The 15,508-nt window shown below is 37.9% G+C and overlaps 1 protein-coding gene across 3 annotated transcripts in view; it reads right to left on the reverse strand.

Annotated features, from left to right (window-relative positions):
• Positions 1 to 15,508, reverse strand: part of cux1.L (cut like homeobox 1 L homeolog) — a 248,213-nt gene that overhangs the window by 118,551 nt on the left and 114,154 nt on the right. For all 3 annotated transcript variants that reach the window (XM_018246296.2, XM_018246295.2, XM_018246294.2), the window contains exons 6-8: positions 13,911 to 14,034; positions 12,563 to 12,639; positions 10,931 to 10,997 (exon numbers count right to left, since the gene is read on the reverse strand). In XM_018246296.2, coding sequence (XP_018101785.1) covers positions 10,931 to 10,997; positions 12,563 to 12,639; positions 13,911 to 14,034 — 268 coding nt within the window. The remainder of the gene's footprint in view (positions 1 to 10,930; positions 10,998 to 12,562; positions 12,640 to 13,910; positions 14,035 to 15,508) is intronic.

Genomic DNA, 15,508 nt, shown 5'->3' on the forward strand with positions numbered 1-15,508 from the left:
GTTCATGGTCCCCCCTCTCTTTGTGTATATATGTGTAAGTGAATGAGATCAGAATTGGAAAAAACATTAATTTTAACATGGAAAAAATTACAGACACTTTTCTACTTGCTTATTATCTCAAACACATAAGTCATCCTCTTCCAGTGCTGGGATTCCAGCTCAGTCTTTTTCAGTGGCTATGGCACAGAAGTTGATTCTACCCATTTGATTAAAGCTATGATACCACTGCTTTCTACTGATTTAAATGGCAAGTGGGTGGAACAATGGGTGCACACTTGAGTCACTCTAAGAAGCTGTTTTGAGCAAAAGTTGCCTGGCACACAACTGTACCGGCAAGGCCCAGGCTGTTTGCCTTTGAAAACAATAGGGAAGAGTGTTTCTTTTAGCATTCAGTAAAGCTATTAATTGTCCAATCATAGTCATAACTGAAAGGCCAGCTGGCTGCCACTTTTATACATTGTAATCTCCGATTTTCCCCCGTAATTATGTTAGATTAGTTATTTGCATATGCCTTCATTTAAGGATCATCATTCCTGACTTAGAATGCCAAAAATATATTCTTAAAGGAAAAGCAAAGCTCCAAGTCAGTTTATTGCCAACAGATTAGCCACCATAGTGCAAGCTAGAATGCTAGATTTATTCTGCAGAATGCTTTACGATACCTGAGTAAACAGCTCTAGACACTGTCTCTGTTTGTTTAGGATAGAAGCTGCCATATAAGCTTGGCTTGACATCACTTCCTGCCTGAGTCTCTCCCTGATCACTTACAGCTCCAAACTCACATTACAGCAAACTGAGCATGCTCAAGCCCTGCCCTGGAGGTTTAAGCTGAAAACAGGAAGTCTGAAACAGAAAGACACACAAGAAATGCTGTGTTTCTGTTGACAGAGGACTCCGAGCAGCATTACTTTGAGGGTTTACTGATGTATTTATATAGACCTTTCTGATAAAGCTTACTTAATTTTAGCCTTTAATGTCTCCTTCCTGAAATGCCTGAAAATTTTTGTACATCCATGATTTAATAAAAAATAAGGGAAGTTTTCGGACTTTCGGACTTCGTGACATTCGGCGCATGCGCAGTAGATCCGTACCCGGTAAATGCTCCTACTGCGCATGCGCCAAAAACGCTGGTCAAAGCAGGAAGAAGACCGCTTGGGAGAAGATGGCGCCTGTGAACTCCGTGGACAGGACCTGCGCAGAGAGGTGAGTAACAAGTTAGGGGCATTTGCCCGGCGGGACAGGTAGGCCAGGGGGAGGAGGGAGCAATACAGGGGAGGGGGGAGGGTTTTTGCGCCCAGGGAATTTCCTTCTCCTATAAGAAGCTTTAGTATGTGCAAGACATACATGAGAAATAAATTAATTTCATGTCAATACTGTGGTTACATCCAATTGATTGAATGCAGTTGGCCTATGTGACTCGGTTCTCCTTTATATTTTTAGAATAAGGGAGGATAGCAGTCTTTCAGTCTTTCGAGGAGATGTAACGGTATGCAGGTGGGGTTCTGCTGGTTGGCCTTATATATTTCCTGAAGGCAGGGTTGTCAACTAGCCAGTAAAAATTATGCTACATGCCAATGTTAAAAGCACGGCAAAATGAACTTAAATAACAATATAAATTATTTGTAAATATACTGTTTCCTTCAGTCTGGGAATTAATAATTATAGCAAGTAGGCAGGAGCCATTTTGTGGACACTGTTATAAAAGGCAAGCCTTGCATCAACGCAGAATCTTGTATGTGCACCAAAATGGGGGATCCAATGTCCATCCCAATGTCCTGACTACACAATGAAACGGTGAAGAGAGCAGGAGGAATGTGTGAAGTCCAGTGACATCTAGGAAATGCTGGAAAGTGAAAGTAATTGTCTGTCCCTCCTCTATGCCTTAAGGTGGCCATAGACGTGCGGGTTTACCTGCAATATCGGACGAACGAATGGATGTCCCCACCCCCCGATCTGCCACTAACCTTCAGTTTAAATAAAGTAGTAAAAGAACAGATCAGATTATTTTCTTCCCTAACAGCAATCATACGAAAGTTTATGTCCGACAAAAGCTTATGACAGTTTCCCACTGAAAATCGTCAGATCGGCAATACATGCAGAGATATTATGGGCAGCTGACAGAAATTTTCTAACCTATCCAATCGACTGAACGAACGATCACCATGGCACGAAAAATGTGGGGACACTCCACACGTGGTCTGAAAATAATACAATATAATGGTATGATTATATCTGTACGTCTATGGCCAGCTTAAAATAGTAGAATAGTAAATAGGTTGTGCAAAATAAAAAATGTTTCTAATATAGTTAGTTAGCCAAAAATGTCATGTATAAAGGCTGGAGTGACTGGATGTCTAACATAATAGCCAGAGCACTACTTCCTGCTTTTCAGCTCTCTTAGTCAGCGACTTGAAGGGGGGCCACATGGGACATTTCTGTTCAGTGAGTTTGCAATTGATCCTCAGCATTCAGCTCAGATTCAAAAGTAACAGATATGACCCATGTGCCCCCCCTCAAGTCTCTGATTGGTTACTGCCTGGTAACCAGTCAGCGTACACCAAGAGAGCTGAAAAGCAGGAGGTAGTGTTCTGGCTATTATGTTACACATCCAGTCACTCCAGCCTTTGTGGATTACATTTTTGGCTAACTAACTATATTGAAACATTTTTTATTTTGCACGGCCTATCTATTTACCCAGTTTTTATTTTTATACTGAACAATTCCTTTAAGGAAAGTCTCTTAAGTAGTCCGGCATTAACCTAGAGAACTACTTGTCAAGTTTACCAGAATACGTCAGAACCCACGTTTTTTCAGGGTACAAGAAAAAAACATTGTAAAATCAGGGAAATGTATTATGCATTATATATTGATGGGACCATAGAAAAAAACTGGAAAATGTGGAAAAACTGTGGAAATGTGGGAAATTAAGGGAATGTAGTAAAATTGAGGTTTCACTGTATAAAGATAAAGGCGACAAAATTGAACAAAGCATGGAAAATTTAATTTGCAATCATAAAATGAACAGATACACGATTTCCTTATCGCATGGCAAAAGGCCCAGTGTCAAAGCATCCCAGGAAATTATTCTGAAATGTTACCAACTGCATAGTAATGTTATCAAATATAATCAATGCCTAGTGATGCCATGTATGAAACACTATATACATTGCAAAACAGTTTATTTGGTAGCATTTTATTGTCCCACCAAAGCACATTATTCGCCAGTGATGAACAACTAACCAAAGCAGCAGAGAGACACTTGTGAGTACATACGCAGCAGGTTATCAATTGCTGGAATGGACAGTAAGATATCTGCAAACATAAACATATCATTATAAAGGCAATGTGCCATTAAAACTGAGCCTCCCCGATGTGACTGCAGCATGCTTTCAATATGTGCGCCACTGTCTTCTGTTTTGAATACAAATATTCTCATTTGTAAAGCCTGTTCTTACTGTAATTGCAAGTTACTTTAGAGTTCTAAACACATGCTATGGATGTTCATGACTCATTAAGTGAACAGGAAATCGGAAACTTTAATTACAAATGAACTTTTATTATAGATTCAGCATAATACCACATGTAACAACCATAAAACCACTGTCTTTTATACTCGTTCCAGGAATGTAGTCACCAGTTCAGAATAAGCGTGCACAACAAAAATATTGGTTCTGTTTTCCTTTTGGATGATTATTTAGCACCAAAGGCAATAGGCAACTGGAATGTTCAGGGTAAATTCATAAAATAGCATACAAGGAAAACAATGCATGGAAATTGTTTTTTTTTTCCCTAAACAGGATGTTGGGAATTCTAAATTCTACATTAGTTAAATAAAAAAATCGCATGCCAATTTATGATGTTACAAATATAAGGGATAGCCAGACAGGTGATATTTCAGTCATGCAAGGGGTCGGGTACCCGCAAAAACCTGCGGCGGAACAGGACATTTTCGAGAAAATGTATTGATAAATAAGGGGAAATAACCTGTGCGGATTTGATTGGAGTATATTTCAGAAAAGAATGAGATATTTTTGGATTTTGGTAAATAACCCCCATAGCGTGCCTATGATTCTGGTTCTTCACCTGATAAATATGTAGACCAAAAATGTAAAGCAGATACCTTCCTGAAATTAAAAATATAGCTTAATAGCAATTCCTGATCTGAGATTAGCAATCTGCAAAATACACAAGCGATAAGTAAATCAGTTTGGCATTTGTCTTGAGAATAAGAAGAAAAAAAAATATCCTTCTACATTAATATACATGAAGAACACTTTTACCTCCCACTCTCAAAGACAGAATAAAACAAAGACCAGCTGTATTCATCAATGGATCCTTGTTCTAAGCATAAAGGCTAATTACATTTTATTTTGAGCCTACACATGGAAAACTTTACGGTTGCTATAAGTGGCTTTCTGATATTCCATCCGACACACTGGCAATATTTCATAGAAGGATAGAAAGAGTAAAAAAAAAAAAAAAAAATCCAAGTAACACTTTCCATGCCATGTTTTACCTGCAGTTAAAGTTTTTTTTTAATGGCATAATTCACTAATAATGTTTGAAATAGTTAAAACTACAGGTATGGGATCTGCTAAGCAGAATGCTTGGGACCTGGGATTTTCCAGATTAGGGATTATTCCGTATCTTGGATCGCCATACATTGTATATAGGATTGCCACCTTTTCTGACAGTGGAGACCGGGCAGGGGGCGGGGCTGTGATGCGGAGGGGAGGAACTTGACATCAGGGGCGTGACTGTGTGGCTATGTGATGTGGCTATCACTGATTGGCCGATCGACGTGTCAGTCATGGGGAATCCTGCCCGGTTTTCCAAATTAGGAGTTTTGACTCGGGCAGCCCTTCAAACCGGACAGGTGGCAAAACTAATTGTATACCTAAATCAAATTTATCCCATTATTTTCTGAAATATACTCGGAACAAATCCGCATGGGATATTTCCATTTATTTATCAATACATTTTCCCGAAAAAATTTCTGTTCGTGGGGAAAAAACAAAAAAATCATGAAAATAGTCTGAAAATTTTAGGATTTTCTGCCCGAATACCAAGATTTTTTTTTTAACCATGAAATCTTCTGATCAGTGCACGAAACCCAGTGCAGTTCAAGATATCTTCAGGGCTTCTCCCATTGACTTATATACAACCTCGGCAGGTCTGAGATGCTGGATTTTTAGATTCTGACTTTTTCCATCCTGGGGGTATGATCAATCACTAAAATTTGAGGGTTTTTTCCACTAATAATTTTCATTTTATAATAAAAAAAACTTGAATTTTTCAAGTATTTGGCATTTGGACTTTAATAAATAACCCTCAAAATAAACCCAATAGGATTGTTTTGCCTTCAATAAGGATTAATTACATACACGTACAAGGAACTGTTTTATTATTACAGAGAAAAACTAAATCAATTTTAAAAATCATGATTATTTGGTTAAAATGGAGTCTATGGGAGATGGATTCCCGTATTTTGGAAAATTCTGGATAATTCCGGATAACGGATCCCTTACCTGTATAAGAATAGACAACTACACGCTTTTTAATCATGTGACTCAAATTTTTATAATAATTTGGAGATCAAGAAATACATTTGTCAGATAAGGTTTGTGGCTCTGTAAACAAACGTTCCACCTAATCAGGGTTGGCAGAATTTTAACAGCAAAAGAACCCTGAATCTCAGACCTTGGCGAAACTCTAAAAAACTGTTTAATTACTGCCTTCATGGCAGAAATATAGTTAATCCCTCCATTACTCAAGAAGGACAACATTTTGGAGCCTAGGGTATTAATAGAAATATGCCTGTGGGCTACACATATTTATGAAAATCAACCTTACTCAAAAGAGAACAGCACTGCCAGTATAGGCCATTATGTCAATTAGATACCAACCTTCTAAAATGTCTAATTTCACTCAACAGTCTCATGTCGTCTGTCCCAGTATTAGAGGAATATATTTAGCACCATTTTATCCTCAATAGGAAACATGTACTGTAAAGCTACTGCATAGAGTTTACATTACAATGTTTACTGCTTATTTAAAATAAAAGGTGGAACTCTTTTTTTCTAATGCTATTTAACTTCAACCAGAGCTTAGAGCAGGAAAACGTGCCCTGCTTAAAGGGATACTGTCATGGGAAAACATGCTTTTTTCAAAATGCATCAGTTAATAGTGCTGCTCCAGCAGAATTCTGCACTGAAATCCATTTCTCAAAAGAGCAAACATATTTTTTTTTATATTCAATTTTGAAATCTGACATGGGGTTAGACATATTTTCAGTTTCCCAGCTGCTCCACTCATGTGACTTGTGCCTGCACTTTAAGATGGAACTACTTTCTGGCAGGCTGTTATTTCTCCTACTTAATGTTACTGAATCAGTCTCAGTGGGACTTGGCTTTTACTGTTGAGTGTTGCTTTTAGATCTACCAGGGAGCTGTTATCTTGTGTTAGGGAGCTGTTATCTGGTTACCTTCCCATTGGTCGGTTGTTAGGCTGCTACTCCAACTTGCAGTACAGCAGTAAAGAGTGACTAAAGTTTATCAGAGCACAAGTCACATGACTGGGGCAGCTGGGAAACTGACAATTTGTCTAGCCCCATGTCAGATTTCAAAATATAATATTGAAAAATCTGTTTGCTCTTTTGAGAAATGGATTTAAGTGCAGAATACTGCTGGAGCAGCACTATTAACTGATGCGTTTTGAAAAAAAAAACTTGTTTTCTCATGACAGTATCCCTTCAACTACTTCCTACTGGCCTCAAAAGTGCCAAACGTGGGACTGATCTGCAGTCCTGGTGCTCCAATAGTGCACTTCTATTGCTGCCATTGTAAATGGTGATTGCATTAAAAAACTTGCTGCCAATCAATTTTATCGTGGCAATACTGGATATGAAAAAAAACCTCCTTTTTCGACAAATTGTATACACGGGGAGGTACATTTATCAAAGGTCGAATTTCAAATTCATGTGAGTTTTTAAATACTCCCTTAAAGGGGTGGTTCACCTTTAAGGAAACTTTTAGTATGTTATAGAACAGCGAATTCTAAGCAGCTTTTCAATTGGTTTTCATTATTATTATTATTATTATATTATTTTTTTTATAGTTTACAGTTATTTGCATTTTTCTCCTGACTTTTTGAAGCTTTCAAATGGGTGTTACTGACCCCTTCTAAAAAGCAAATGATCTGTAAGGCAACAAATGTATTAAACAATAAAAAATGAAAACCAATAGCAAAGTGTCTCAGAATATCACTCTCTACATCATACTAAAAGTTATCTCAAAGGTGAACAACCCCTTTAAACTCCAATAAATTAGAAATTTAATAAATTAACATTTTTTAAACTCGGATGAATGGAATCGACCCGAAAACTCGAATTGAATTTGATTCAAATTTAAAAAACTCGATTCGTGTTTTTTTCTCAAAAAAAACTTGGATGTCCCATAAACAGCAATTCGGCAGGTTATAGGTGGCAAAATGTCCAATTTGAGGGCCAGCGTACGATAAATTTCGAAAATCGAATCCAATTTTAACTATTCCCTAGTCGAATTTGACAGTTTTGCCCATAAAATAAATTTGAATTTTCAATTCGACCCTTGATAAATCTGCCCCCTAATATGTATACAGGCATAGGATCCATTATCTGGAAACCTATTGACTCCATTATAATCAATTCACATTTTTAAAAAATTATTTTCTTCTTCTCTGTAATAATAAAACAGTACCTTGTACTTGATCCCAACTAAGGTATCACAAATTCTTATTTGAGGCAAAACCAGTCTATTGGGTTTTATTAACGTTTAAATTATTTTTCAGTAGACTTGAAATAAGGAGATTCAAATGAGGGAAAGATCCCTTATCAGGAACATCCCAGGTCCTGCGCATTCTGGATAACAGTTCCGATTCCTGTATATGAATTTGTCCATAATAGTAAAGAAATTTGGATTCCATACGTTCCAAAGAAAAGAAGCGGTGACAAACTGCTGAAATATCCCATGATATGATAGCGCTGGGACTAAATATATCACTTGCAGATGTCTGATCACCTCTCCCTCCCCTCTACGTTAATTCCATATTGCTGAATGTGATGAAAACCCAAGATTTTTACTGCCAGTGATAACAGCAATCTTGAAAAACACAATGTATTACTTTTATTATTACTTGCCAGTTGGGATGATGGTTTTAGTGACATTTTCTATGAATTTACTACGGTATTATACAAAGCTGATTTCTTTCTATTACATGCGCCATAGCTTGTAAATAAAACTCTCTCTTGCGCTAAACGTATGCACTCTTAATAAAGGTCAATACATTTTTGTTATTGCTGCTGGGTTAAACTGTACATATACATTACATTTTATATTTATATGCCCTGGGGTTAGAGCATCTGCACAAATTGTATCTTTCAAAACACCACAGATAATGAGAAAATTCTAGTGTGCATTACACCATGACCAGAGATGTCGCAGAGCTCCAGGGAAGAGGCTAAAGAATAGGGGACAAAACAGAACAAAAGCAAGGGGTCTATCCGTTATAGATAGAGCTAGAGGAAAGCTACACATCGCTTTTGGGAGTCATGCATCGCCATTATCAAACATCAGGTTTGTTTGCTTTATGAATCCTTCGAGAATGGCCACTTGTGTTTCTCTCCAGTTGATAGAAACTACAACTCCCAACATTGTCAACCAGGATTTAGAGTAACAACATTCTTATTCATGATCTGCATCAGAATGTAGATATAACAATCACAGTCTGGTGCTTAAAAATATTTGAAAACAATTCACTACATTATTAGAAGCGGGCTTTGATATTATGGGACAGTCATAAAGGCCCAGGCCTAGGACAGCAAAGCCGGAGCAGGGTGGAGGGTTCCCTTCCTGGTCTAGGAGTACAACATTTTGAAATCCAGCCTTGAACCATTAAGCAGTTAGGGGAAAGGGTTGTGTTACTGAGCAGGGATGTTTTTATACTTCGATGTATATAGTAGTGATGTGCGGGTTGGGATGTTCCCGTCCTCCCTTGGCCCGCAGCCGCATTGCTTTTATAGACCAGTGCCGCCCCGACCACGACATCAAAAAAGGGGCGGGGCGAGCAGGCGCATCGTCTATAAAAGACGAGACCTGGAAGTCGGAAGCCGGCATTTGATGGTGGCGAAGAAGGTCGACCCCTTGTCCGACAGGCGGGCAAACTTGTGGTATTGGGTCGGCCCGCACATCACTAGTATATAGCTTGTGTACAGATCTGTAGAATAAACTGGTGCTTTACAGATACATGTTAATAATAATAATAATAATAACTAAAGCCTGTTTAAAGGAGAAGGGAAGTAATTTTTACTTGGGGGGTGCCAAAAGCTAGGCACCCCCAAGTGATTGCATTTACTTACCTGGGCCGGTGCTCCCATCAGGATAAAACTGCACTGGTCCTGTGTTATTCCAGCGAGCATCACAGAGTGATTGTTTTCCTGCTTCCACTTTCTTCCAATTTCCCAGGGCAGACGCATGCGCAGTAGAATGAAATAGCCGTCTTTTTTGTTAAAGTTCGGCCTTTCACTCTACTGCGCATGCACACCCGTGAGAAGAAAGAAGAAGCCTGGAGATGATCACTACATGGTGCTTGCTGGAAGAATCCCGGGCTGGTGCAGTTTGCTCCTGATAAGTAAATGCAATCACTTGGGGTGCCTAACTTTTGCACCCCGAAGTATAAAAGGACTTTCCTTTTCCTTTTCCACAGAACTCCATCAGATGAATAAAGAAGTAATGTAATTTCTGTTTGATCATATAATAGTATATGGTACTGTCCCAATATGTTTGTCCTTAACTTAAAAGTCCACATTGGACTCAAGTTGGACAGCCCTGCTCTATGGTAAACCAGTAGTCAGTATGGAAAAAACAAAATAGTTATTATTAATTGGTTAATATGCACCCTACTAAAAGAAGACTTTGCACCATTAAGCCTTTCTGTAACAAAAGCCACAGATTCTCTCACAGACTGAGCAATCTACAATGCAGCTAAACCAAATATGCTGCCTACTATAATTTTATAGCCTTTGCACTGTTGTTATATTTACTAGATATCAGTGATGTTCAGTAATGAGGATTCAGCATTTGTCATACAGGGACACCAACACTTTGTTGTTCCCTGGCCATCAGCAAAGTCTCAATTAGGGATGTCAGGAAACCACGATGAATTTGCAGTGGTGGAGTGTGCTGAACTACATATGAATCACATGTAGCCATAGAACTGAACCCCATTCATCCATTTGATGCTGGAAATTGCATTCAGTAAATTCAGAAAATAGAAGAGATTCATTTGAAAACACAGGTATATATATATATATATATATAAGAAAAGGAGGACATGCCTTAATGACACAGATAACTTTTTACCGATTGTACATCAGACAAAATATTTTTTTTTAAATAACTGTATATGCAAAATATTTAAAAAGAAAAAAAAAAAAAAATGTATATGCAAACCATGGTTGAAGCTGGCCATTTCAGAAGCAATGAAATCCAGTTTCAGCCTTACTGCTAACCCACTACTGCTTGTTTAGGCCTAGTGAGAGGCAGATTATCTTGATATTTCATTACATCACTTTCTGGCAGTCTGAAACTGCACTGCCATTATCTGCCATCTGCATGACCAAGAATTGACAGAAGCTGCACCCCCTAAACACTTCTATTCTTTTATGCAGAAGAAGAATGTCAATGTAATTTGACCAAACATGCACTCGGATAAACCAAAGTACCGACCAGATTGGTCTATAGATTGAGTGTGTTGGCTAAACATCAGCCCATATATGCCCACTTTTATACCAAGACATGTCCTTTGACTTTCAGGATACTTGTTTGAGTGGCAGTTGAATATGAGCAGAAAGAAAATAAAACCAACAAAAAACGATGAAATGATCTATACTTACTTTGCTGATGTATCTTCATCATACTTTGCTTTCAGGTCAAATAAAGCTGCCTGAGACTTGTCCAAGGCTAAAGATGAAAGAAAAGATATAGAAATAAAGTCAGAGATTTCAGAAATACCAAAGCTCTTGGCTTAAGCTGGCCATAGACGCAAAGATCGGATTGTACGAATCATCATACACTCGGACTTTCCCATCTCCCGACCTACCACTAACCATTCTGATCAAAGTACAAATGAATAGATGAGCCGATGTTCTGCCCCTGACAGCAATCGTATGAAAGTTATGTCCGACCAAAGCTAGTGACAGTCTCCCTATGAAAATCATATGAACGGCAATACATGCAGGGATATTATCGGCAGCCGACAGAAATCTTTTAACCTGTCCGATCGACCAAACGACCGATCTCCGCCGGACGAAAAATGTGTGGACTCTCCACACGCGGTCCGAAAATCGCACTAATCCTCGATTCGTACGATCAGATCTTTGCGTCTATGGCCAGCTTTAGACATTCAAAATGAAATAGATAACATGGAGGAAATGCCTGTCCAGGTGTCTACTGAGCTACAACGGTCATTGCATGCCGGCTTTTATTCAGCCTTTGGGATACTACAGCCACCAACTTTCATTCATCCTATGGTTAGTATCACAGTCCACATAGGCACTCACAGCTATTTGTTTTTTGTATCTAAAGGGGAACTCCGGCTTCCAAACCAAAATTTGATAAAGAGGCCCACATAACACAGAAACCCCTAATATACCCATCACCATTACCATTTTCTGCCAAAAATATGTAAAAATGACATTTTCAATGCTGAAATCCAGCTGTTTAACAGTTCTTCTCTTTCTGCATCATTTGAATTCCTGGCAGGGAAGGAGGGACTAAACACTGATGTCACAAATTGTAAAAACATCTCCACTGCTTACAGACAGCATGCAGGAACTACATAACCCACATTGCATTGCACTATGATGTTCCTATCCTTATTGAAATCATGTGTGCAGGGAATTGTGGGGTTTGGAGGATGCAGGCTGAGGACAGATGGCTGCTGATACAAAGTAACGGTAGTCAGCCAGCACAGCAAAGTAGTCAGACAGATCAGCAGGAGAGCAGGGGGCTAGGCTTAGGGAACTGTTCCTAACCATTAGAAATCATGAAAAGTCTGCACATTTTTTAATTGATGTATATTGCAAAGGTGCTTGAAATAAGGTTTACTTTTCAAAAAGCTAAAGTTATGTTTGTGTGGAGTTCCCCTTTAATGATAAAATACATGCACTGTGTTTTATTTGCAATGGCTTGGCTCAAGAAAAGCTGTCTCCACAGAGGTCAGTAAAATGATAGACAAACTTACATGCCATGCATAATCACAGTCAATATCAAGTTCTCTACAAAAACAGTGAATTGAAGAAAGAAGCCCAATCGGGATAATTTTGTATAATGAAAACCATGGCAAGAACAGTTTCTTAGAAATAGTTCTAGGGAATGAATATACCATGACACTCATTTTGTGCTGGATGAGATTACAGAATAGTGTGGAGGAAACCCCACCATTTACCCATCCTCTGGCAGAGAGTTAAATAGGTCCTGTTGTGCCAAAACAACACATTAGAGTCAAGTCATATTAGCTTTCAAACCTGTCTGCAGAAGTTGAACTTTCTGTTCAGTTTCTTCAAGCTTGGAAGACGTGAACATTTGTGTCTCTTGCAACTTTCTGAAAAGAAAAAATAAATTGATATCTAGGTGTGCATTATGAGCAATCAGATGTAATTGTCAGAAGCATTATTCAATATCATAGGAAAATATGAATATAACAATATATTAATATAACAAAATACAAATTATATAGTCTTTCTTCCAGCACACAATATAGCAACCAATCGGGTGGCCTAACTGGATGGAGCTGGATCAAATTCATCAGTCAACTTGATTTCCCATCACATTTGATTAAAATGAATGTGACTCCCCAATACATGTACCAATAACTGACACTTATGGTGGCCATAGACGTAATAATTACAATCTTTCTTGGAAAAGATCTTTCGTTTCAATACACACATGTAGAGCTGAATCGTCAGACATACAGGTAGAAACAATAGAATTCTACCTGTATCTGACGATTCAGCACTAACAATGGCTGATGTTTGGGTGACTTCAAAGGCACCTGATCAAAATTTTCCATCCAGCTCGATCTACAAGCTGATGAATGTAAAAAACTTGAATTTAAAAAACTCGATTGTCGGGAAGGCTGCAGACAACTCAGAATTGATCCCTGGTCCTCTACCATTGACTTAGACAGCAATTCGGCAGGTTTTAGGTGGCGAATAGTCAAATTTGCGTTCTTAAAGGGCCAGAGTATGATAAATCTCAAAAATCTCATTTGAATTTTTTTAAAAAAAAAAAACTGAAATCGAACAGTTTTGACCATAAAAAAATTAGAAAATTAGAATTTAGAATTTTCAATTCCACCCTTAATAAATCTGCTCCTTAAATCAGTCAAGTCTTTCTTGCTGCTTTACAATTTTTTCTAAAGCTATGAAATCCTTACTGGCACGGGGTAATTAACTGATTTAGGTGTTAGATTGACATTTCATAATGTCTCACTATTAAAGTTATTTAATAGGATGGTATTTAAGAAAATGTTTCTGGTTTTCAAGTGAATTATAATGAAGAATCAGTCATTCAGACTTTATGTGCTGCACAATCTTTAAGAAATGCACCCCACTGTTATTTAAAGGGAATGATAACTGAAACGGTCACCTCTATTGGCTAACAATTTCTGACAAATTAAAGAATAATTCTACAAGACATCTCACAGACATTACCTTTATCTAATAGCAGATAATATTATTAAAATTAAATCAATAGTATACAGTGACAATATAGGAAATAATCAATAGTATTCAGTGAGAGACAAAATAAGAAATAATGTATATATATACACAAACACATTTACTGAGGTTTAATACATTTTCTGCTACTAACCTCTCCTTTTCAGCAAAGTCATTTTGTAACTTTTGTTCTTTCTCAAGAGCTAGATTTTCCGCTTGGTTCTTCAGGGTCTGTTCATATTCCCGGATTTTCTCTTTAAGTGCTTTTATTGTAACCTCTGTAGAAAAACAATTGGGAGAAAATGTGTTTACATAGCTTCATGTGGTTATATAATACAAGGCTTTCTTTACCCTGTAGGATCACTGTGTTTTAAACTCCAGCTCTTCAACTCTGACACAAAATCAATAGATATGAGTCCCTTTGGAGACCTTTTACTCCCTAAATGTTAAATTGAACTTTAAACGTTTCAGTTGAGAAGGATCAATGGATTTTGCTGGGAAACAGAGCCAGGGTTTCTGCAACATGACTGAAAAGAAAAATCAATCGTAAAACATAATATCACCTTATTGAACAGTTTCAAATTATCTCTCTGTTGAGCTGGGATTAATAAAGTCTCAGTGTGAGTTAAAGTATGAATTTACATGTAGAACAGTTTATTTATTTTGTTGCAGATTACAAAATCAAAAGCTAATTTCCCATAAGAAAATGTGGCATTTGCAGCTTCTGCTTTAAATATCTGTACTTTTTGCTTTGGCATCCATATAAAAAAACAGCTAAGAATACAAGTGGCTGAAGCACTAAACCCACACAGTAATATTTACAGTATGATTATGAATTAATTTCTGGGCCTGCTTTAGAAGTGGCTTTACCAGCATTCTACTCAGCTAAAGCTGTTGGCCTCACCAATATTCCTACAACTGCTTCTTTGTTGCCCCACCATGTGTAATGCCCAGGGCAGTCACTCCTATCTAAATGCACTTTGACAGCTCTGCATGCCATTAGAGGACTTTAAAGGAGAATCAAAGCTACCAAAGCAGTTTATTGCCAATATATTAGCCACTATAGTCCAAGCTATAAGAATATTATTTATTATGCAGAATGCTTTACCATAACTGAGCAAACAGCACTAGAAGCTTTGTTTCTTTAGTATAGCAGCTTCCATATTAGCTTGGTGTGACATCACTTCCTGCCTGAGTCTCCCCCTGCTCACTCATAGCTCTGGCTCAGATAACAGCAGGGCGGGGAGGAGGGAGGGGGGAAAAGGGAGGGAGAGATAGAGAGAGGAGCAAACTGAGCATGCTCAAGCCCTAGCCCCGGAGGTTTAAGCTGAAACAGGAAGTCTGATACAGAAGCCCATGTGTACACAATAGAAGGAAAGAAATGCTGCGTTTCTTTTGACAGAGGACTCAGAGCAGCATTACTTTGAGGGTTTACTGGTGTATTTATATAGACCTTTTTGTTAAAGCTTACTTAATTTTAGCCTTTCCTTCTCCTTTAAAGTATATGAAATGTGTTTCTAGCTCTGCTGTCTGTAGTGAAAAGAATATTACGTGTATTTTCTGGCTTTGAGCACTTAGCAAAACAAAAAGGCTTTTCCACAACCGACATATATCACAAATATTAATTACTAATTTACTACCAATTTACCTACCACAAATAATTGTCATCAACCCTTACACATACTTTCTTTAAAGCAGAACAAGACTGTCAACCACTCTACTGAACATATTAAAGGAAAACTATACCCTTCA

The sequence above is a fragment of the Xenopus laevis genome, chromosome 2L (assembly GCF_017654675.1).
Source record: "Xenopus laevis strain J_2021 chromosome 2L, Xenopus_laevis_v10.1, whole genome shotgun sequence".
Classification (NCBI taxonomy): domain Eukaryota; kingdom Metazoa; phylum Chordata; class Amphibia; order Anura; family Pipidae; genus Xenopus; species Xenopus laevis.